We start from the raw sequence: 23,747 nt of genomic DNA on the forward strand, positions 1-23,747 counted from the left end.
TAAGCATTAAAACAAAATACTTTTGTGAATACGTGCCTGTCTTCTTGTTAATCCCGGGCTGTGCGCAGATGCTGAGGTCAGCAAATCAAATGGGGTCAGCGTACTTGACAGAACACCGGCCATATCCCCGCCTGACTCTTAGTAAACTGAGATGCTCTGGCTGGCGTCCCACCCATCTCCCGGGAACCAGTGATGTCACTGGATGTCAGGAGCTGAGCATGGCACCGACCTGAACCAGATCCAGAGCAGGCCCGGGGAGATGATGCAGAGGCCACAGGCCCCGTCCCCACCACCACCACCCACCCTGGCCCCTACAACCCCCTTAGTTAGGTGCACTACCAGCACCTGCCTACACCACCTCAGGCCGCTAACAGGCTAGGGACCCCCCTGCATATGCATATAAAAACAATACATATGGTGTCAATGGACCCTTAGGATTACACACCACTGTAAGTTTCTCTTCCCGATCCTCTGATAGGCCACTTACGCTAGCCATACTCGTGTAGATTTTTTTAAAATTCAGCCCCACAGGGCCGTATTTAAAAAATACAGGACGTGTAACCATGGCGCCGAGGCCTATACGTGATCATTTACAGTGTTGCATTTTAATGTGAGCACACACATACTGTGTTTCCCCGAAAATAAGACACTGTCTTATATTTTTTTGGCTCAAAAAAACACACTAGGTCTTATTTTCGGTGTAGGTCTTATTTTCGGGGAAACAGGGTAGATCCGAATGCCCCTAAAGGTACCCAAAAGAAGTAATAATTGGCATTGCCCATGACAACGGCAGATTCTGTTATTTATAAATTGAAAGTAGGATGAATGGGGGAACCTGATTGGCTGAGTATTTTCCGACACTCTGACGAGGTGCAGACCAGCCTCTGCCACCCCTAACATTACCCAGTGATGAGCGGCGGTCCCATACAAAGCCCTCACTATATTTCATTCTTCATTTTGTAAAATCTAATGTTACACTCAGCACAAGTCTGCAAGAACAGATCCATTGATTGCCGTATTGATATATGTTCCCCGTTTGGCACATACAATGCGCAGAAAAGTCGCTGTAGAAGTTCACGTTTGCCAAAAATATCAACTAACCATTTTGTTTTTTTTGGTACATCTGGCACCCGTGAAATATGGCAAATCACAAGCAGATGGAAAGGCCACTAATACCTAACAGGAGACTTGGGGGGGGGCTTTATCCTCGACTACATGCGGGCTTGTCAGGACAACATTCAGCTCTGTATTCAATAAGACGTCATTAAATTAATTTTATTTATATGCGAGCAGTGTAAGTACCTGAGTTTGGTCTGATATCATCCTCCTGCATTCACTGTACAGCAGAGCTTAGACTAGGAGAGGAACAGACAGAACAAGGAGCCAATCAAAGCTCATGTGCTAACAAGGGACATGCTGATAAGAGGAGAGAGCAGAGTTCTGGAGAAATGAGCTCATCTGCTTTCACTGTCCAGTGATATGCTGGGGGAGGGTCAAGACCTGTAAATGTTAATTAAAGGAGAACTATGAGGTGAGCGTTTCTCACTCATCCTCATAGTTAAAGCCGACCTGTGACAAAGAAGCTGTCACAGGTCAGCTCTATCGTTCGGGAAGTGAGCAGAAACATGCACCGATCCGCTCACTTCCCGATCGCCTCCCTGCAGTGGGCCCCGTTCCCACTGCGCGATATGCAAATCGCGCGTTTGTCGCGCGATTTGCATATTGCGCGAGATTTGCCGCGCGATGTCGCGTTCAAGCTTGCATTGAGCAAGCTTGAATCGCGGCTAAATCCGCTCCAAAAAGGGTCCTGCTGTAGCGACACACGACCCGTGACAGCAGGACCCTTTGCCCCATTGGATTGCATTGGAGCGCGATATCGCGAGGTAATTTGCCGCGATATCGTGGGAATTACCACGCGATAAATCGCTCAATGTGAACGGGGTCTGAGTGAGTGGTGACTGCCAGCTGGTCCATAAGTGTCCATGAGTGACATCATGGGACTAATAGACCCCTGATGTCTTCAAAAAAGAGGACCTGTCACTTCCTCTGTACTATCACATAGTTAGCTCCCTATGTGATAACAATAAAGTTAAGTGTAAACAAAAAAAAAGGTAAAAAAATCAAGTGTAAAAAATAAAAAAACACATTTTTTTTTTGAGCCCTCCACCCCCCATATACACAAATGTACACAAACAATAAATTATATACACAAATAATAAGTCACACTTCTTTGTGACTGAGGCCCCATTTACATGTAGCGACTTATCGCCGCGATATCGCGCATTTTTGCCACGCGATATCGCGAGAAGTCGCCGGCTAATGATAGTCAATGGAGCTGTCTTAGCTCCATGTCGCTCGTCGCGGTCGCAAGTCGCTTCTACAGGACCCTTTTTTCGGCAGATTTTGCTTTTTTTCTAATGGAGCCAGACGGAGAAGGTCGCGCTACCGCCGCTGGATCTTCGCTGGAACGTCGCCCCATCCCGGCCGCTGCAAAGGTATGTCGCTACATGTGAATGGGGCCTTATTGTTCGCATACAAAATACAGCAAATGTCCATCATCTAATGCAGAGGTGGGCTAACTCTGACCCCCCAGCTGCGGTGAAACTACAAATCCCAAGATGCACCTGTCTCTGGGACTCATGCCTGTGGCTGTAAGAGTATTGCAATGCCTCATGGGATTTGTAGTTGCACAACAGATGGAGGGCTGGAGTTTGCCCACCCCTGATCTAATGTGCATTTAAAGAAAATAGACAGCATTCTGTTTGCTAAAATACTATGGGGGGATTTATCAAAACTGGAGCAGACAGGATGTGGAGCAGTCGCCAATGGCAAGCAGTCATTCATTTTTCATGGCTTAACCAAACAAACAAAGAGAGACACTGATTGGTTGCTATGGAAACTGCTCCAGATTCTGCCTGCTCCCCTTTTTATGAATTCCCCCCATGTATCTTAACCAAATGCCATGTTTTTTTTTTTATTGCATACAATATATATATATTTTTTTAAATCTCAGTTCTGCTGAACTCCTCCAGGCCCCTATCAGCCACTTTCTGTCTGCATGCACTCCACCATCAGCTGCACATCATTGCTCTGGACCGGTTTCCTGATCTTCGGTTAACCATGTCTTCTCAATGTGAGTCATAACAGCCACTTGTAGCTTGCTCCAGGGGTGCATGTGACAGGGTGACACAACGCAGATGCACCATTAGGAGACAGGAAGTGCCTGAACATGGACCATCATGGTGGGATCCCTTGGTGTTATCGGTGTTATCTTATTGAAAGCTGTTTAAGAAGATTGAAAACAACTCCTGAAAAAAATATTAACATGTCAAAAATGTGTTTGTGATTGTGCAGCTCCACTCGGGACTCACTCTATGGTATGGTGATCAGACCGGGGTAAGGACATGATTCAGACTGTCCCAGATCCATCAGCTCATATAAAGGTGAGTGAACGACATCTTTACAATATAGCAAGCTGCTTGATGACAGATGTAGTTTTGGTTTACTATGAATTTGTATGTAAGTGAGCTCTTGGGGGGGTTTGCTGGATGGTGCAGCCGCTAAGAGCCGGGCAGGGAGATGTGTAAGGGCTCTGCATCACCCCGTCCAGCTCTTAGCAACCTGGGATGCGCTGGCTTGCATCCTCCCGAGCTTCTGCCAGTCACGTCAATGGTTGCCAGGTGCTCGGCGAGACGCTGACCAGAGCATGCCGGGTTGCTAAGAGCTGGATGAGGAGATGTGTATGGGCCTTACACATCTCCCTGTCCAGCTCTTAGCAACCCAGCATGCTCTGGCCGGCGCCCCGCCGAGCTTCTGCCAGTCACGTCAATGGTTGCCAGGAGCTCGGTGGGACGCCAGCCAGAGCATCTCAGGTTGCTAAGAGCTGGATGAGGAGATGTGTATGAGCCTTACACATCTCCCTGTCCAGCTCTTAGCAACCCAGCATGCTCTGGCCGGCGCCCCGCCGAGCTTCTGCCAGTCACGTCAATGGTTGCCAGGAGCTCGGTGGGACGCCGGCCAGAGCATCCCAGGTTGATAAGAGCTGGATGAGGAGATGTGATGCCTTATACATCTCCCCGTCCGCCTCTTAGCAACCTGGGATGCTCTGGCTGGAAAGAGGGCGGCAAGTACACTGCAAACATTGACAGTAATTGATTGTGTACTGAAGCCTCGTTGTGTTATAGGAATTGTATCCTGAAGGAACCACCACCCATGTGGATCAAATGACCATCGTCTGGTTCTGCAATTCACCCGTCAGATTGCTTTTTTAGTGGGCGGTGAATGTTTTAGGTTTGAAGTCACAGCATGTGTTATACATATTCTCTATTAGTCCAGTCCCACCAAAATTCTTTTATTTTCCAGTAAAGGATTAGAAACTCTGTTAGGTTGTCAGTGTCCCTACTGGGGAGATTTTCCCTCATTTCCTGTTCTCTCATGCATCACACGCTGTGATTAAAGTGTCTGTCAGAATCAACAGGAAGTGAGAGAAAATCTGACCAAAGGAAAGTTGGGCTTCAACTAAATGTCATATTGGAAAAGAGAAAAATAGCACTGCGCTTCAACAAACTCAAAATATATTCCTAAAATGTGAGAAAAATGTTAAAGGAGAACTATGAGGGGCGTGCTTTTCACTCACCTCATAGTTCTAGCCGGCCTGTGACAATGAGACTGTCACAGGTCGGCTCAGTAGATCGGGAGGTGAGCGAACACATACCGGGTTCCCTCACCTCTCGATCCTGTCACGGCTCTCTGCCGTGACAGGGGAGGGGCTGGATTCCCCCCTCCCATCCGCCATGCTGACTGGCGGAACGGACGGGGAAGGGGCGGGTACAGCTGGCTCTGCCTCTAGATAGGCAGAGCCAGCTGTCGGTCACGCAGCTGGGCGGATCCCGGCACAATTGTCGGTATCCGCTTCAGCTGCGGGCCGCGGCGTCTCAGTATACCGCAAGCAGTAGCTCGCTGTATGCTGCGGCGTCTCAGTATACCGCGAGCTACAGCTCGCAGTATACTGAGCCTTGGGTGACGGGAGGACGCTAGTTTGTGTCCTCCCGTTACTCTAAGGAGAACTACGGTGAAAAGACTTAACCCCATAGTTCTCCTTCAAGTTTTAGGAATATATTTTGAGTTTGTTGAAGCGCGGTGCTATTTTTCTCTTTTCCAATTTTGGGTGTACTCACCTGCTAAGCACAGGTGCTCTTAGAGTGTTATTGGATTCCTAGCACAGTTTATCTCTATTTAACACTAAATGTCATATTGTTGTTTTTGTTTTGTTTTTATCTTCAGTCTGTACACTAAAAGGCAATTTTGTTTATTTATATAGAATTGGGGATACATGGCCAACATTTGCAGAAATTACACAAATAAATCTTTTAAATGTCCCCATTTTGGCTAAATGCATTGGAGTAAATGGTGATGGTGAAATCATGGTGTTTTTTTAGGTTGTTTTTAAAGAAGAACTCCGGGCTTTAGAAAAAATAACCCTTGCAGTGGGGCTTCCTCCGTACTGCAAGGGTTAACTGTTCGTTTTAGTCTAGGAGCAGAATTAAAGAAGGTATACTCATCTGATCCTCGATTCCGCCTGGCTGCTAGACCAGTGCCTGCAGTGTCTTCTCCTCTGGACTCCGGCGGTCTAAGGACCGCTGATGTCATCATGTCTGTACAGTCTATTAGATGTGATGACACCGAGGGACATACTACTGCCAGTGCAGAGGGGGAGAGAGGTGAGCGGTCACTGCCACACGACTGAGGATTGCGTACGTTTTTCTTCTTTATTAGCGCTCCTAGAGAGAAAATGAGCAGTTAACCCTTGCAGTGCGGTGGTAGCCTCACTGCAAGGGTTAATTTTTCTAAAACATGGGTGCAGTGGGCTTTAAATAGCTTCCAGACATGTTCTTGTGCCAAAAAAAATGGACTATGATTAGCCTTTATATTTTCACAAAGTTTGAGGCTATATCTGTAGCTGGCTGAGTGGCCTCCTGTGGTCTTAAAGCAGAACTCCGGGCAAACTTTTCCTTAACCCTTGCAGTGGGGCTACCCCAGCACTACTCTGCCTGACGCCCCCCAATCCACGTGCTGCCACATTATAGGGATGGCACAGGGGTGCAGTTTCAGTTCTTGCGGCTCTCTGCTCAGGCATATCAGAGGGCCCTTGGGTCATGTCGGGCCGGCCCCGTTTCAGGTCAGGTAGGGCCGGCCGTGATTCAGGTCTGTTGGGTCAGCCCAGCCGCAATTCGGGTCGGCCCATTTACAGCTCCACCCTCCTCCTATTTTAATCCGGCCCTGCCTGGTTGGGCCAGCCACGATTCAAGTCGAGTTGGGTCGGGTCGGCCGCTATTCAGGTCAGGTATGGCCGGCCGTGATTCGGGTCTGTTGGGTCGGCCCGGCCGCGATTCGGGTCGGCCCATTTACAGCTCCTCTATGTTAATCCGGCCCTATTGTCCAATGGAAGGCTCTGACCTACCGATACCTAAATCCAATTGACTTTATTTGGGGGGGGCAGGTAGCGTATAAAAGATCCAGAAAGCCACGCTGGTGTTGGGGACTGAATAAAACACCCCATTGCTGCAGGGAAACTGTACTAAGCACAAGGCCAGGGGTGCCCAAAATTTTTTGTGTTAAGATCTACTTTTCAAATGACGAGCTACATGAGATCTACCAACGAAATAAAACCTCCCTCACTCTCTCTCTCTCCTGGCTGTCTCTCTTCTGGCTGTCTTTCCTCGCTCTCTCCTGGCTCTCTCTCTCCTGGCTCTCTCTCTCCTGGCTCTCTCTCTCCTGGCTGTCTTTCCTCGCTCTCTCTCTCTCCTGGCTGTCTTTCCTCGCTCTCTCTCTCTCCTGGCTGTCATTCTTCGTTTTCTCTCCTGGCTGTCTCTCCCCGCTCTCTCCCCTGGCTCACCTTGCTGTATTTTGCAAACAGTGTAGGGCAACAGGCTCTGTACACTAATATTCTTTGATGTAATACATAGCACTGCAACCCCCAATATCCACCAGAAAGGTGTCGGGGAGCTTGGCTCAGCTGACTCAGGCTGATAGGTAATAATGTGTGCACAGCTAAATATATATACTAAAATGTAATAAAGGGGCCGCCATTCACACCCTTTGTGATCTACCAGCATCAGCTTTGAGAGCTACTGCTAGATCACCATCTACCTAATGGGCACCCCTGCTCTAGGCCATAGATCAACATCTAAAGTTTCCCATTTTACAAGCCCTCCAGAACGTAGAGAAATTCATTTTCGGAGACGGACACCTTGCTTGTGACTTACGAGCCCACGAAGACCCGGTGACATTCCTTGACTGTTTTGCATTAGGCTTTATCCCTCAAGAATTCACCCTTGCACTGGGGAAGGTTGCAGACATAAGCCTTGCAATGGTTTCAGGCAGCCGGTATCTGGAAATGATTTGACTCACATCTGTATTCAAATGCGCTCCTAAAATCCGTCACAGATAAACTGGTATCTGATCATCCAAAAACAAACAGCCTGCCAATGTGATACAGATGGGGGCATCACATGTGTTCTTTGTCCTTTATCAAAGATAAAATATGCCCACGCGTTATACATTCTGCATAGACGGGCAGTAAAACATATCAGCACGCTATATATTATCCAGCGCAGACAGCATGTGGATTTCCATTCCTCTATACGATAATACGTCTCCGTCTGGTGGATTACGATGGGACCGAATTGATAGTCTGGGGCTGCGGGGCAGAATTTAGGTTAACCATCACCGATTGACATACCGCCTGTAGTAATTCCATCCCTGTCTCCTGACTGCAGCCCTGCTATAGCTTTAGAATACATGACTTGTATTCTCTTGAAGCACTTCTGTACCCCTCTGTGCACCCCGTAATGGGCCAGAGCAATTCTTACATGTCTGCTACGGGTCTATTAGTTCGGCAGAAACGTCGGCGGTGCTTGTCATAACAAAGTAATACCGATATTATTTTCAAGACAAACACAGATTCATTTTTTGGGAGCAACATTGTTGTACAAAAGCTATTTGATTTTCTGCATAGTTTGCAATCTAAAGCTTCTTTGAGGCATGCTGATTGGAGAGCGCTAGGTCTGACTTAGCAGGGGGTATGCTGGATCTCTGCAGTGACACCAATGTTTCCACACAGAGCAAGGCTCCTTCTTTGAGGCACGTTGATTGGAGAGCTCTAGGTCTGACTTAGCAGGGGGCTTGTTGGATCTTTGCAGTGACGCCACTGTTTCCACACAGAGCAAGGGTCCTTCTCTGAGGCACGCAGATTGGAGAGTTCTGAGTCTGACTTAGCAGGGGGTGTGTTGGATCTCTGCTGTGACACCACTGTTTCCACACAGAGCAAGGGTCCTTCTTTGAGGCACGCTGATTGGAGAGCGCTAGGTCTGACTTAGCAGGGGGTTTGTTGGATCTCTGCAGTGACCCCACTGTTTCCACACAGAGCAAGGGTCCTTCTCTGAGGCACGCTGATTGGAGAGTTCTGGGTCTGACTTAGCAGGGGGCGTGTTGGATCTCTGCTGTGACACCACTGTTTCCACACAGAGCAAGGGTCCTTCTCTGAGGCACGCTGATTGGAGAGTTCTGGGTCTGACTTAGCAGGGGGTGTGTTGGATCTCTGCAGTGACACCAATGTTTCCACACAGAGCAAGGGTCCTTCTCTGAGGCACGCTGATTGGAGAGCTCTAGGTCTGACTTAGCAGGGGGCGTGTTTGATCTCTGCAGTGACACCACTGTTTCCACACAGAGCAAGGGTCCTTCGCTGAAGCACTTTGGCAGAGGGCAAGCTTTTCTACTCAGGCTGTGGCTGCTTTGTAAAGAACATGAACTGGAAGACTTTGCACTGCTTTTGTTCTAATGCATCTGGAATGTATTTAGCTGATTTAAGCTGAGTGTTCAGTTGAGTTCAGTTTAAGTGTTAACATAAGATAAAAGGTCAATTTGGGATTTAGCTAGCCTAATAGGCTATTTTTACAGGTCAGGCAGGTGGGGTGGTTGTCAACAAGGTATAGGGGGCCCAACTGTGGCCCCTGATGTCTCCAAAGGGCTGCATATAATATTTGTTATTTGTAATGCTACAGAAGATTGTCATAGGAGGAAGACTTACTAGAGGAAATGGTCAGATGAGTGGTTGGAGACTGAAGTCATGCTGTGTAGGAGATAGTCAGAGACTAGGGGCATGTCACATGAAACTGCTAGAGATTACTTTTGTTAAAGACCCCTTTACAAATCAGTGCTCCCACTACAATTTGCCGGGGCCCGAGAGCCACACTTTAAACACTAAAGCACGCAGACCCCAAAGGCCCCCTAACGCGCCAAGCTGCCGTGACATCAAAAAGGACATTGTAACCACCAGAAACCACAAAATTAAGGGAGGGCGGGTGGAAAACCTGCTTCTTCCATTGACTTTCCAGAAAGAATGCCCCTCAACCCTTGCAGTCCCAACCCATGTGGCTCCTGCCAGACAGCTGACCCCAACCTCCAATCAGGTATGTCAGCTAATTCCCATTTTATTTTAACCCCTTCTCCAGGGACTATTCCTCCCCCCAGTCATGCAGCCCCTCCACTCAGTCTCTCTGGGTCTGTCTTTATTATCTTAAGTTAGCCAAAAAAAAGTATAACCCTAGAATCCAAACTTTCTGCATTTACCACCTTCTGAAAATTCTAGTTACCTGGCTGTCTCTGGTTCCAATACTTTTCAGAGTTGGCAACCCACAAGAACCTTGCAGATTAGAAAGTTAGAACTTCTGATCTGCATACTTGTTACAGGTCAGTGACTCAGAATGTACTTGGTCAGCCTTTGGGTCTGCATGACAAGCAGGTATCTACTATTTTCAGACATAGAGGTCAACAAGCGCAACCTCCGCACTTGCTCAGTTCAGGTTAACATCACCCAGAAGTCCTTTATCCTTTTAAAGAGTCTTCTTTGCATACATTATTCTGGGATCATTGCCCATAGTCCCCATACTTGAATTTAGTACTCCAGTGAAGTCCCATTCACCAGCTCAGTAAGCTGATAGTGATACTTTGCTGTTGCTGTGGTTTAGCAAGAGCCTTACCACTAGCGATGAGGCTGGGCTTGGTGTGAACCCAGTTTGCCAGAGTTCACCCAAGCCCGCTCAAAATTCTGACTGCCACCCTCTTCTCCCAACCCAATCAGTGGTGGCAGTTGCGGCGGAGGGATTCCCCGTCCCTCTGTAATGTATAGCTGTGGGGTGGGCAATGCGCCACTCTGCAACTGATTGGGTTGGGAAGAGGGGTGGCCTTCAGCATTTTGAGTGGGCTTGGGTGAACTCAGGCAAACGCACCAAGCCCAGCCTCATCACTAGTTATCACCCAACTTTTTTGAATGAGAAAGTTCCGTACTCACTCCTGTGTTAAAAATAAAATGCCAATTTTTATCTAAACTCTTCACACACCAGGGCTGCCCTGGCTTCCTCCTTGGTCCAAGGCCAGAGGTCCTCTTCAGGGCAAAACAATGCTCTGTTTTTCTGTGAGTCCAGCCTTTCATTTACATGCCCTTTCCTGCCCAGGAGCCTCGTCATCACGCAGGATGGGCTCGCACTACTCCAGGAGTGGCACTCACTAGTCATTACATGAGTGCTGCTAAGTCCTAGAAGAATGGCCACTCACCTGCTGACCCCAGAAGTAGTAGAAGATTTTCTGGTGATGTTTTCTAACCTGTAAGAAGACCAAGGGAAGAAAGGTATATATTGCAGTTTTTTTTCTTTTCTTTTAATTATAGATACTGGGGCATTGGGCTTCAGAAGTGGGGGGAGGCAACTGAGGAAGAAGGAGGAAGAGAAGGATTTGGTTCCAATAGAGGGACAGTTCCTCCAAATAAGGGAAAATTGGGTAGTATGACAAAGACTTTCAATATCTGGCGGGTGAGGAGTTCACTTACCCGTCCAGCCATGTAAAAATGGCGTCTCCTCAGAAATCCTTTCTCCTTTTATAAAGGCTCATTGGAGAACAGATAATATTTTTCTAACAACAGCATGAAACGAAAGCCCAGTCAAATTCGGTAATTCAAGAAGTCCAGCAAAACAGCACCACCTGGAAGCAGGCCGCTCTGGTATATTTTTGCACACATTTCTGCATGCTTACTCTATCATTTGAAGAGATTTTGCTTGGAAAGCGTCTCAGAACTTTTTCTTTGGAGCACGAACGATTCCAGATGAAGTCCTAATGGGTTTTCTTGGAGCCGGCCTTTTCCAGGAAAAGCTCGGGTGCCAGGGTCGAAAGCTATTTGTGTATGTTTACAGCGCCGCAGTGCCAAAAACTGCACAAACCAGAACTGCGAGATCGTTTTTCTAACCTGTTGGCAGGGCCCGCTCACGGCCCACGCTTCTACGGCGCAGTACAGCTTCTGATTGATGATGAAATATTTAAATATTTTCCTCTAGAAGCTGGATATAGGACACTTCCTTTGATATGGAAATAAAATCTCTAACAATTTTAGCAGGCAGACTTTTTCACTGTGTTTGAACTCTCTGTTTTTCTAAGCCAGCGTATATATAGTTTAGCGTATAAACGCCCCTCCAGCTAATACAACCTGTCTAGTAAATGAAGACTGCTCTTCCAGTGACAGTCTGTATAAGCACACCCTGACGTCAGGACATGGCGCTTATACGGTCCGAACACACACCGTCACCAATGACTGTCAAGGCAAATCTTGCCCACCAGGTCCTCCCTACTGGTCAGAAAGGAAAAGCAGTCATGGGTGTGGCTGTTTGAAGCACAAATTTTAATAGGGAGTCTATTAACTGGGGTGGAATTTGGCAGTCCTAACAAAAAAGTTCATAGTGGAACAAATAACTTTTCTCCAATACTATAATGATGAGTCTATACATACAGTTCAGTGTACAAAGTAGAGCACCATGGAGTATATACAGTAAAGCTCATTATACAGAGTGGTATAGATAGGGTTGCCACCTGTCCAGGATTTAGCCGCACAGTCCAGGTTTTGAATGCTGTGTCCAGGTTTCATGGCAGCAGACACCCAGACAAAAGATGTCAGGCAGACAAGGGCAACCAAAATTAAGATAGGGGATACTGGCTCCCCACTGAAAATAGTCTCAACTGTGACATCTACATATGAATGTGTGGCGCTATTTACATATGAATAAGCCACGACTCATTCTCCCAAACAAATATTTGTGCGTCGCTAGGGTGTCCGGGTTTCGCTTGAAGAAAAGGTGGCAGCTCTAGGTATAGAGTATAAAACGTACAACTCAGTGTAAACAGGGAAGAAGTATGGAATATACAACACATAGCACTGTGTACAGGATAAAGAGGTGTGGGGTATATAATGTATAGCTTCGTGGAATGCTTCTGCGTATATATCATACAGTACATTGCACAAAATGGAATGGTATGGAGTACATAATGTACATCACATAGTATGTGGGAACAGTATGGAGTAAATACAGTGAAGCACCGTGGAATGAAGGGTAGTATATAGCGTACAGCACATTGCACAGAGTGGAGCGGTATAAAGTACACAATGTACACATCTATTGTATGAAGTTGAACAGTACAAGGTATATAAACTGAAGCACCTTGTATGAGGTGGAATGGTGGGTAGTATATAACATACAGCACATTGCACAAAGTGGAGTGGCATGGAGTACATAATGTATTGTACTGAGTACTAAGTGGAACGTTGTGGACTATATAATGTACAACCCAGTGTACCGAATGGAATTGTATGGAGTATATGTAAAACACAGTGTCTAGAGTAGAGCAGTATGGGGTATATATTTATAGCAGTGTACAGAGTAGAGACATGTGCAGTATTTAACATATAGCACTGTGTACAGAGAGGAACAGTATGAAGTATAATATATATATATATGTGTGTGTGTGTGTGTGTGTGTGTGTGTGTATGTATGTATGTATGTGTGTGTATATATATATGTATATATATATATATAGCACCAGCACTTACAAGATAGAAAGGTGTGAGGTATATCAAGTACAGCACAGTGTAAATAGTAGAATGGTATGGTATAGCATATGTAACCTACAGCACATTGTACAGAGAGAAGTTGCATGTGGTATATACAGTAATTTGCAGCACAATATACAGAGTGGGGCAGTATGGAGAATATAGGTACAGGCAGTCCCAAACTTACATACGACTCCTACTTACAAACGGAGGCTATTACTGTACTGCAGGGGTAGTTTTAATGCTAGCGCACTCGTGCCGACCAGGTGTGCCTGTCTTTTTGGGGTCTGGTTTGTGGTACTGTATGTACATTACAGGAAGTTGGCTCTTGTTAGACGTGCAGACGAGGGGTGCCCGACTCTTCTTCCGGGTCGCATTAGAAAGATTTACTCTCACTTCCTGTCCTTGTGACAACAGGAAGTGAGAGAAAATCTACCCCTAGGAAGGGAAATTCACTCCTGTAAGAGAGAAGCTAAACCCAAAATGTTCAAAATCAGATTGTCACAGGGACAGAAAGTGAGGTGAAATCTTCTGAACAGGGGCACACACAGCAAAACAAACGTTACAGGGGGTAAACCCTTCCCTATGTTTTTCAAAACAAACAAAAAAATTTTTTTGGCTGGAGTTACACTTAAAAAATGTACCTGTTCCAACTTGCATACAAATTCAACTTAAGAACAAACCAACACAACCTCTCTTGTTCGTAACCCAGGGACTGCCTGTACTATATTGTGGTGAAACTGATTAGATTGGCATGGGGGCTGTAGAGGAATGGGCACAGGCGCTTCACCCAGCCATGTTTTTCTGGTGCAGTGCATTAGTCTGTGCCATCCATACCAGGGGCTTTTGTTATAAGTCGTTTGCCAACGTTCCCAAATTACAAGATATATTGTAACCAGACCCGCTAGGTGGGAGCTGCCATTCCTCCTGACATAATGGAGAAGTCTGGAAGCATAAAACTTCCCTTGCTTTCCACAACCCGGAAAAAGCAGAAACATGAGTTTTATTTGCAGCTTCCACTGTACACATCACCTCCTAACCTCTCACAAGTGACTTCCATTCTTTGTCTGCGAGAGTTTATATCAAGCGGGAATAGGGTTGCCACCTTTTCTTCAAGCCAAGCCCGAACACTGTAGTGCCTCACGGCAATTTTTTTGTAACTGTCCGGGTGATTCCCGGACGGGTGGCAACCCTAAGCGGGAACCAAAGTCATGATTGGGGAGCTGCTGGAGATCTCAGGAGCGATCAGTAACGATCCCCTTTAAGCAGAAACACTTTGACAACTCAGAGTCATGTTTCCGTGTCATTGAGGTCACATCTGTAGATTGTTATTATACAGATATTACATTCGCTTTTCATTTTCTCGGCCTCAATGGGTCTAGATATGATCTTAAGAGAACCGCACTGTGTTTATAAAGTGTAATGCTATACAGGGTGCAGTGATAAAAGTGTAATGACTGCGCTTAAGTGTGTCATTAACTGATTAAAGAGTGTTATATTTTGTTATGTTTCCACCAGCCGCTATTGAAGTAGACCTCCAATACAGAACAATGTGGTGGAAATATCAAGGAATATTTTGTATCATTTGATTATCAAATTCCTTACAGTATGGTGCCATCTTTACTGACTATATAAGGCTATATATCTCAATGTACGATGTAGGATTAACAGTCCTGCACTGCACATGATGATGACAAGGGACCCCCCACAGCCCAGAGTGTCAGGGAGGAGAGGAGAGCACTGGAGTCTGCCATAGTGGGGTTTAAGGTAAGCATTACAGCCTTTTCACCTCCCCCCCCCCCCCATCCTCTATCTAACTATCTATCTATCTATCCTCTCTCTCGATCTCTCTATCTGTCCCTCTCAATCTCTCTCTCTCGATATCTTTCTCTCTCTCGATATCCTTCTCTCTCTCGATATCTCTCTCTCTCGATATCTCTCTTTATATCTCCCTCTCTCTCTCTCTTGATATCTCTCTCTCTCTCTCTCTTGATATCTCTCTCTCTCTCTCTGTCTCTCTCTCTGTCTCTCTCCCTCTCTCTCTCTTGATATCTCTCTCTCTCTCTCTCTCTCTCTCTCTCTCTATTCTTTTTTGCCTCTATTCTAGTTAGCCTAGAAAAAAATATTTTCTGGAAGCTATACTACTGTTAAACAGAGTTAGCATTGGAGAGAACTGAGTATGCGGGCAACCATTAAGGTGATTACATTTTGCTTTACTTGTTGGCTGCCAATGGGTCAGTCTGCCCAAATGTAATATTTTAGTTATAGGTGAAGCCCAATGTGCGGAGTCAGCCTCCCGGCTTCTTAAATGTCTTGGATTCTTCAATAAAGCAACCTCCCTGCCATATTATCCTGATTATTCTCAGCAGTAAACTCTGCTTTTCTCTCTGGTCCCAACAACTCCTTACATGAGTCTAGTGGGAACATTGACAGGGTTATTCACAAAGGGGTAAAGAGTTTAGAGAAGGCAGGAGCACAATCTAGGACAACATAGCTGAACTGGACAGTGAGCTGAACTGGAGAATTTTTCCAAATGAGCTATATTGTCCTAGATTGTTCACTTCTCCTGTCTTCTCCAAACTCTTCACCCTTTTGTGAATAGCCCTGATAGTCTCAGCACTACCTCATCAACTTATAGAGAGGCAAAACTATAATTGTAAGTAATCTCATATAAAAAGAGAATTGTTTGTTTTTAAATATTGCAGCTCAGTCATTAAAATTGGAAAAATTAGCACATAATTGGAGCTGTTGCCTAAAGCAACCAATAGGGTTTCACCTTCCAATTTATGAAAGCATAAGAAGAATTCTGATTGGCCGCTGTGGGAAATAATTTCCTTTATGCTTTCATTTTTCCTCTCTCCATTTTTCATTAATCAGCCCCAGGGAATGCTATGGATTAGCTGTGCTAACTTTATGTATAATCGTATGTAGCCCCTACCACCCTAAGTGTTGATAACACTGTAATCAGTCTGGCATCGTCTGGTTAATTTTAGGTGTTCTGCTATTGCTTGCACCTACCTGTAAGTGGGGTGTCACCCTGCTACAGAGCAGGGCAGCCAATAGGAGAACTTTAGGAGTGTCTATGCCTCACCAGCCAATCACTAGAAGTTTTGTGGTCAGTGGTGCATGTTGGGGAAGTGCATAAATACTCAGGAGTTGCCATGTGCTTAGGTCAGTCCTCCCCAGGGCTTGGCCTGGGGGTTGGCATGTAGAAGGTTGGAGAAGCTGATTAGGGCTCAAGCCTGGAGAAGGCCACATGTGGACCCAGGTGGGGTCTGGGATTATCTGGTGGGGGAGAACCAGAGGATCCCTATGACTGTGCCAGGAGATAGCATAGACCTCACGAACAAGTCTGGTGTCTCTCCCAGGGAAGACCTAATGCATATATTCAGCTGCTGTTCAACTGCACAGTGTCAGTCCTTGTTCTACTGAAGTATTTCTACACTGTGCAAGCCTGAAGAGATTAGTACGTCTGGAGTCTTTTTGCTATGGATGTCTGTAGCCCTATACCCTCTTTCCCAGTCTTGGCTGTTCCTCAATAAAGCATTTAAAAAGTCCTTAAAGTGACTGGCACCCAATTTAGTGTTCACAACCCGGCTAAGGATCGACCCCTGAAAGTAAAATGCCAGCCCTCCCTACCCTTTGGGGGTCCACCTCAGGACTCTGGGGGTCAGGGGGTCGCTACACATATGTAAGAAATACAGCATGCTTAGTGCTGACAATAGCATCTTCTACAGAATATAATACTTTTATGGAGATTTTACTAAATACATTCAGATCCAGTCATCTTTTGTTCGTTGCGATTTTGGACGCACGCCTGATTATTTAGAGCCGTGCAGATGAGAAGAACTAATATTATTTTTAATCTTATCCATTTCCAAGTAAAGTTTGAAATTGGTTCAGTTTGGATCCTGTAGCCCAGAAGTGCACAAATACACAATGACAGGGGGGCGGCGGGGAGGGGGAAGCGGCTGCTCCGAGGTGCCAAGGTCCGTCTAAATTGTCATATTTGAAACCGGAGCATCTGTTATTTTTCAGAGCAAAAAAAAATCTGGCCTCACTTAAAACAAATGAAGAAGAAAAGATTTGGATGTGAGCTTAAGCCAAAGTCTTCGCGTAGTGCTAAAAGAAAGTGTGAAATTAGTTCAATACCAGCAATTTCCTGTGAACTTTGCTGAAGAGTTCACGTAGATGCTGCATTGTTGTTCTATTGTGAGCTCCTCTCAGATACCGATTGCTCACTTAAAGCTGAAATTTAGCCTTACCTTTTTTCCCACACTTGCAGCAAGATCTCTCTGCTGTTGAAAATGATTATTCTGAACTCCCAGCAAACTTGCATCTCCACAATATAACCCTTTGAACCTGCAACAGCTATATTTAGCCCACCTTCACTTCCTTTCTGAATGACCTCCATCCTTCATCAATCACTTCATCAATCACTGCTCCCTCTGACCCATACTGCCGTTGCCTGCCTCTCACAGCTCTTAGCTTTCTCTGCCATCAATCATCCCCAGCATCCCTTTAGACGTATCTGCAACCAATCAGCTGAGTGAATAGCTAAGGTCTGCAGTACCCAATGACCAGCACGGAGGAGCAAACACGTCTAAAGTGATCCCTGGGATGTGTTCTGTCATATAATTATTTTGAAAAAGATCACTCCTCCAAGCAATCTCCAAGCAAAGAGCAGCAGGCTGACCCAGCAATGACATCACAGAACCTCAAAAGTGTTGTTTTTTTTAAACAAATTGATTTAATTGAAACATTGTACATGTTTATCCCCCATGAGGGAGGTACAAGGAAAGTTATGATATGCATCCACTACATTTATCGTTAAGGTGACTCTGTAGTCAAAAATGTTGTCTTCTGTGTCTCCACTCCTGAGATTCACTTTCTGGATTTGTCCTGGTGACCATTGTTACGGGGCAGAGAGTGGTGTACAATCCAGAGCTTTATGGTTGTCACCGGAAAAGAAATGAGGAGTAATCTTTCAATAGGGAATACCTGTTTAGGTGAGAAGTGTCTACAAGTGAATTTCCCCTCACTTCAAAGATATTTTCTCCTATTTCCTGAGGAATTTAGAAAAATATGCCTGATAGGAGTTTTATAGAGCAACTAAATCCAAACTTTTATAGTGTTGGATAGAGTGGAGAGGGATTGGGGACACTTGTGAGGTTTTTCATTGTGGTCTGTGTCCCCGTTAGGGAGATTCGCCCCCTTTAATTGTCTGGGTGATCATTATCCCTGAAAGTAAAATATACATTTTGGGTGGTCAGAACTACTGAATTGAAAAAGCTGGTTGGATGACCAGTGAAACGTCTTCAAGAAAAATACAGCAAGTCCAGTTGCCTTGACTCATTTTTTACAGATATACCGTGACCTGGATGAATGAGAACCTTCACAGGCATGTTGTCAGAACAGGACTACAGGAATATATGGGGCATTTTCCAATGGGGACACTAGTTATTGTGTCCCTGCTGACCACCAGGGATTTCCCTTACTTTGGAGGGATTTCCTCTCAATTCCTTTTGTGGCTATTGGACAGGAAGTGAAAGAACATTTCCTCGGTGATATGCAGATGTCAAAAAAAGCTGACAGGGATTACAACACTCTCCTACTCTATCTAAAACTAGAAACAAAGGTTTTGGCTTCAGTTCTACTTTAAAGTGACATTAAAGGCTTCAACCCCCCATGCTACTGTAAGCACTTACCTTATTTGATGTCTCCTGATCTGATCTTCATTCCACTGGTTTCCAACAGTCCCTCCAGCGCTGGAGATGGTTTCGGATCCAGCGCTTACTAGCAGTAGATATATGTCAGAAATGAAATACTTTCTTTCTGCTTTAACCACTGTATCCAAAATGACTATTTTTGTATGTAATTTCATCCAGAAAAGTGGGAAACAGACATTGAACGTTTGTATTTTTTAGATGATTATGCTATATCAGTTGTTTAGCAAACATTTATTTTTAATTAACTGCCTCCGGGCCGGCCGTAGTAAAAAAACGGCCGGCCAGGAGCTCTCATGTAAACACCTGGTCTTGAAGTGGTTAAATTAGACCAAATGAAGGTTTTAATTAAAAGGATTATACATTTATAAACAAAATATTAGCAAGAATGATCAAAAATTCAGGTAAAATTCTGTAAAATAAATGGATATACGGTTGATATCTGTGTACACAGCTGTGGACCTTTATCTTTATATGTTTGTGTCCACTATATATTTCTTCTACCATCCAAATGAGGGGATAAGACAAAAGATTCCAGTCAAGAATACTCGGTGATGTGAACCAGATGTAGGTGTGGAGGCAGTTATAGAGTTATGGGAAGGCCTTGCAATCCACATGTGTGCCTAAGAACTGATTGGCGGTGGTGACAGAAGCACGTATATGGTCAGGTCATAGCTGACAGAAGCAAGTCTGTGCAATTTCCTTCCTTATGATCTACAAATAAAGAGGTTCAGAAGTGACAAACAATCACAACTCAGTAAAAGCTTGTGGACAACAGTGCATTAATCAAATGTGTTAGGCTTCTAGGTCAAGCACAGAACGTGGCATATAGTACAGCATAAACAGACAGGAACAGCAATCTTAAAAATGCTGCAAGTACAGAAAAATACTTGTTCATCTGTTAGAAATTCAGTGTGCTCCTATTGAGGTTGACAACACAGTACCTCTGCTGCACTAATGGTCCTGCAGTGTTATCAGACCTGCCTGCTGGACTAAAATACTCTGCCTTTCCACCATGCTTTCCTGTTCCTCTCCACATCCATACTTTGATTTCTTTACCAACCAGACAGTGCTGCTTCCCTGATTCCCAAGAGTCTGCTTATTGTTGTTGTTATTATACAGGATTTATATTGCGCCAACTAGAACCGTATTATACTAGTATCAGTATCGGTTCCGATGCCTAGCCCAATACTTCCGTATCAGGAAGCCGGGCAGCGCCTCATTACATGCTGCCCAGGTTCCTGATTGGCCAGGAAGCCTCTCTCGTCACTCAGGCTTCCTGATTGGTCGGAAACTGGCCAATCACGAAGCCAGGCGCCATGTAATGACGCGGCGCCCAGCTTTCTGATTGGTCGGGAAGCCGGCTTCATGCTCCCTTGTCACCTCATGACGAGGGAAAAAAAGAAGCGGCGCCTGGCTTCCTGATTGGCCGGTAAGCCGGCTCCATGCTCCCTCGTCATGGGGTGGCGAGGGGGCATGAAGCCTGCTTCCTGGCGAATCAGGAAGCCAGGCGCTGCGTAATTACACAGCGCCTGGCTTCCTGATTGGCCAGAAAGCCGGCTCCATGCTTTCTTGTCACCTAGTGACGAGAAGCATGGGGATGGCTTCCCGGCTAATAAGGAAGCCAGGTGGTGAGTCTTTACACACAGCCTGGCTTCCTGAATGGAACTTCCGGTATCAGTATTCGGTATCTGCGAGTTCCGAAAAAAGAAATCTGTTTTCGTACTTGATACCGAAATACCGGTATCGGTGCATCCCTTGCGCCAACAGTTTGCGCAGCGCTTTATAATATAAGAAAGACATTACAATTACAATACAATTCAAGACAAGATGGTAAGGAGGGCCCTGCCCATTAGGGCTCACAATCTAAAAGATTACACACTTTATTAAGGGAAATGGCTCTTGGGAGAGGTAGTACTGGGGGTGTGCCTACATTAATAAGAACTGGCCTCCCAGCAGCTGCCCCTGCAGGAATTTTACAAGGCTAGTGATGATTTCACATGGAGTAGTAAAGTGTTTCTCAGTACAGTAAAAAGGTAAAAGAATAAAATAATGCCAGGGCAGAGGAGGAAAGGCAGGCTTGGAGGTCAATTTTGAAATGCCTTGACATTCACTTTAGCTAATACCTGAGTAACCTATTACATGTAAAGTGTGGCAAGTAAGACAATGGGTACATTTAGGCCATACACGCTAAACCAGTGGTTCTCATCCTGTATAACCTCAGGACCCCATTGGTCCTTGGTCATTAAGTTGCGACCCAAGTCGCATCCAGTGGCGTAACTAGAACCTTCAGGACCCTGGTGCAAGAAACCATGAAGGGGCCCCCTCCCAAACGCAATGGCACCGCATGGTTAACAGGAAGGCTGCCGAGGTCCCCAGCAAACGCGGGACTTCAGGCAGCCGCTTGTTTAACATTTTAGTGCCAGTGTTCTGTCGAGAACGCTGACCCAGTATCTGCGCTTACGTACAGACGTGATTAACGAGGAAACCGGCATTTATTTACAAAGTATTCGTTTGTAATGGTTAATTGTGACTGTTAATATTATACCGTCCATGGCAGGAAATGATAGGTGGCAGTGAATGATGGATGGAATATTATTAACGATTTAAACAAAATACTTTGTGAATAAATCCCGGTACCCTCGATAATACTGGTCTGTGCGCAAGCGCAGATGCTGAGGTCGGCAAATTCGACTACGTCGGCGTCCTCGACAGAACACCGCTATCTGCATTTAGTGTTGGGGCATTTTCACGAGTGTGAGTACTCGTGAAAATGCCCAGTATTGGCAGTGGTGTATCCCTACTTAAAAATATTATGCATTGCTGGGACTTGTAGTCCTACACAGTTGACGCTATTCTGCATTGCTGTATAATCATCATACAGCAATGCAGAACATCAAAGTGGTCACATCACATTGGAACGCACAGCATTGCAGTACTGCATGTTACAGTGCAAGCGATTAAACTGTGGGCGGGAGGTGTGTTTAGGGTGCCATTTAAATGAATAGCAACGCAATGCTCCTCCCACACCAGATCTCACACACTCACAGACATTCTCACACACACATACACACTCCCCCAAAAATGTTAGCTCTGGTTCACGCCTAGGCGATTGCGGTTGTTGAGCTGTTTTCCCTCGTTTTTTTTTTGTGTGACTTGCTTTTAAAAACCATGCGAAAAATACGTGGTTCTCAATGCATAAAGATGTCTATGGGACCAAAACTGCGCAGAGCTCCATCCATCCATGCATTGCTTGTACAGCTCCCTCGTAATCCCTGTAGAGGTACCGGGAGCCAGAATGTGAAGTCATGCGAGGGAGCTATAAGCAATGCACGTTTGGATGGAGCCCACCCCACCTCAAGCTGACACTCGGCACAGGACAGCATATTGTGAATGGCTGTTTGGCACAAGAACTGACAGTGCTGCAATTTAGGGGAGGCCTCTCACCTAGTCTAGTGGAAGACATGTGGTGACCCACTGAACATGGGGTCGCGGCCCACTTTTGGGTCACGACCCACCAGTTGAGAACCAAGGCGCTAAACTATCCTGGGATTGTACAGGGATTAGCATTGCAATTTGCAGGGCAGAAATCTCCGAACAGGTCCCATCTCTATTCCCTATCATAGCTTCCATCAGCAGACAAAGCCAGATGTTTCATCATCTTTTTCATAAGATTCGAAACCTGCATACGTCTCATGAAAGCTCACTTTGAATATTCCGCATCTTGGTAGCCATCCAAAGAAGGAAAAAGAAGGACAAAAATGTGTGGACAGCATCTGCCTTCCTCCGCACAATCTCCTATGAAGCCCTCCTCATTACAGTCTGGGTATAAAGACAGGAGCGCTTGCAGATGTCCAAACGTTACATAGCTCTCATCTTTATCAGCAGGCTCTGCTGCCCAGATGTACACCACGCCTGTGCCCCAGAGCGGAGATTTAACAAAACTTATAATATTAAATCGCAATAAAAATTATGAAGCCGCTCAGCAGGGATGTGGTAACCGTTAAAAAGAAACTTTCTTGAACTGTACAAAGTTCTTGACTTTCTTTTTACGACCCGAGTTCCGCTTTTACTGGTAGAGCCTGGTCATCAGTAAACAAGGTATTTATAGTTACTTGGTCTTCTTTTTGGTCTTACAACATTCTGACGAGCAGCCCACGTGAAGGGGCCATCTGGATCTTCACGTCACAGTAAGAAAGTTGGAGGAGAGCATTTTCCATGAGGTTTGTGCTCTCCAAAATTTCAGCACTTTGACAGTGGAAAATAGCGAGGATCAGACATTACTCATAGTTACTGTGCTGCTGCCACCGCTTCTGGAACTTTCCCTTCAGGACAAAAGACCCAGGAGATGTTTTTTTTTTTCAGAGTTAAAAATATTCTGTTAAAGACAACGCTCACATTTTTGTCTTAAAGGGACATATAAACCCTAACTGGATGACTGGATGAAATTTAGCAATGTGTATAACAAACAGCTGCCATGTTCGGTGTTTTTGTTTTCATTAAACATTGTTTCACCTCTTTTTCTATTTTTCATCTCTATGTTAGTTGTTAGATTGTGCTCAGGTTAATATAATCTGAATCAAAATCTATTGACCCCGTGGATGCATTTTTTTAATTTTGTATTTCTTTCTTTCACCTTGCTAGTATGTACACCTTTTAAGTCAGTAAGATCACTCTGCTCTTTCCTGGTTTAGCATAACTCTTCCCTAGGTCATCTCCCTGCTCATTTGACATGGATTGTCATTCAATGTGTAACGAGGAGGCCTAGAGGTGATACAAGAAGCTGGACTGCTTAGTAATCAGGAACTCTGAGTGCAGTATAGAATTCCACTAGGTGTGGAAGCAATGGGTCTATACACTTTTTGAAGTCTAAGGCTGTAAAGCCATCAGGCCCCATGGCTTTAGAGATTTTAGACTATTTAATGGCCATATTTTCACCTTCGGGTGAGATAGCTGTTTGTAGTAGGTGCCTATGTTCTGGAGAAAATGTACGGATTGGATGGTCAGGAAAAAGCTCTTCCTGGAGAACCATATAGGGTCACCATACAATTTTGAGAAGTATTTATAAAATTTCTTGAGCATCTTTTGGG

At 45.3% G+C, this 23,747-nt stretch overlaps 1 protein-coding gene across 1 annotated transcript in view; it reads left to right on the forward strand.

The window, feature by feature from the left end:
* The window catches only part of ERG (ERG, ETS transcription factor), a 182,119-nt gene that overhangs the window by 47,546 nt on the left and 110,826 nt on the right, over positions 1-23,747 (forward strand). The window contains exon 2 of the mRNA XM_018555148.1: positions 3,355-3,443. Within this exon, the coding sequence (XP_018410650.1) occupies positions 3,405-3,443 (39 nt within the window). The 5' untranslated portion in view covers positions 3,355-3,404. The remainder of the gene's footprint in view (positions 1-3,354; positions 3,444-23,747) is intronic.

This window comes from Nanorana parkeri, unplaced genomic scaffold (assembly GCF_000935625.1).
Source record: "Nanorana parkeri isolate BGI_ZX_2015 unplaced genomic scaffold, ASM93562v1 scaffold186, whole genome shotgun sequence".
NCBI lineage: Eukaryota > Metazoa > Chordata > Amphibia > Anura > Dicroglossidae > Nanorana > Nanorana parkeri.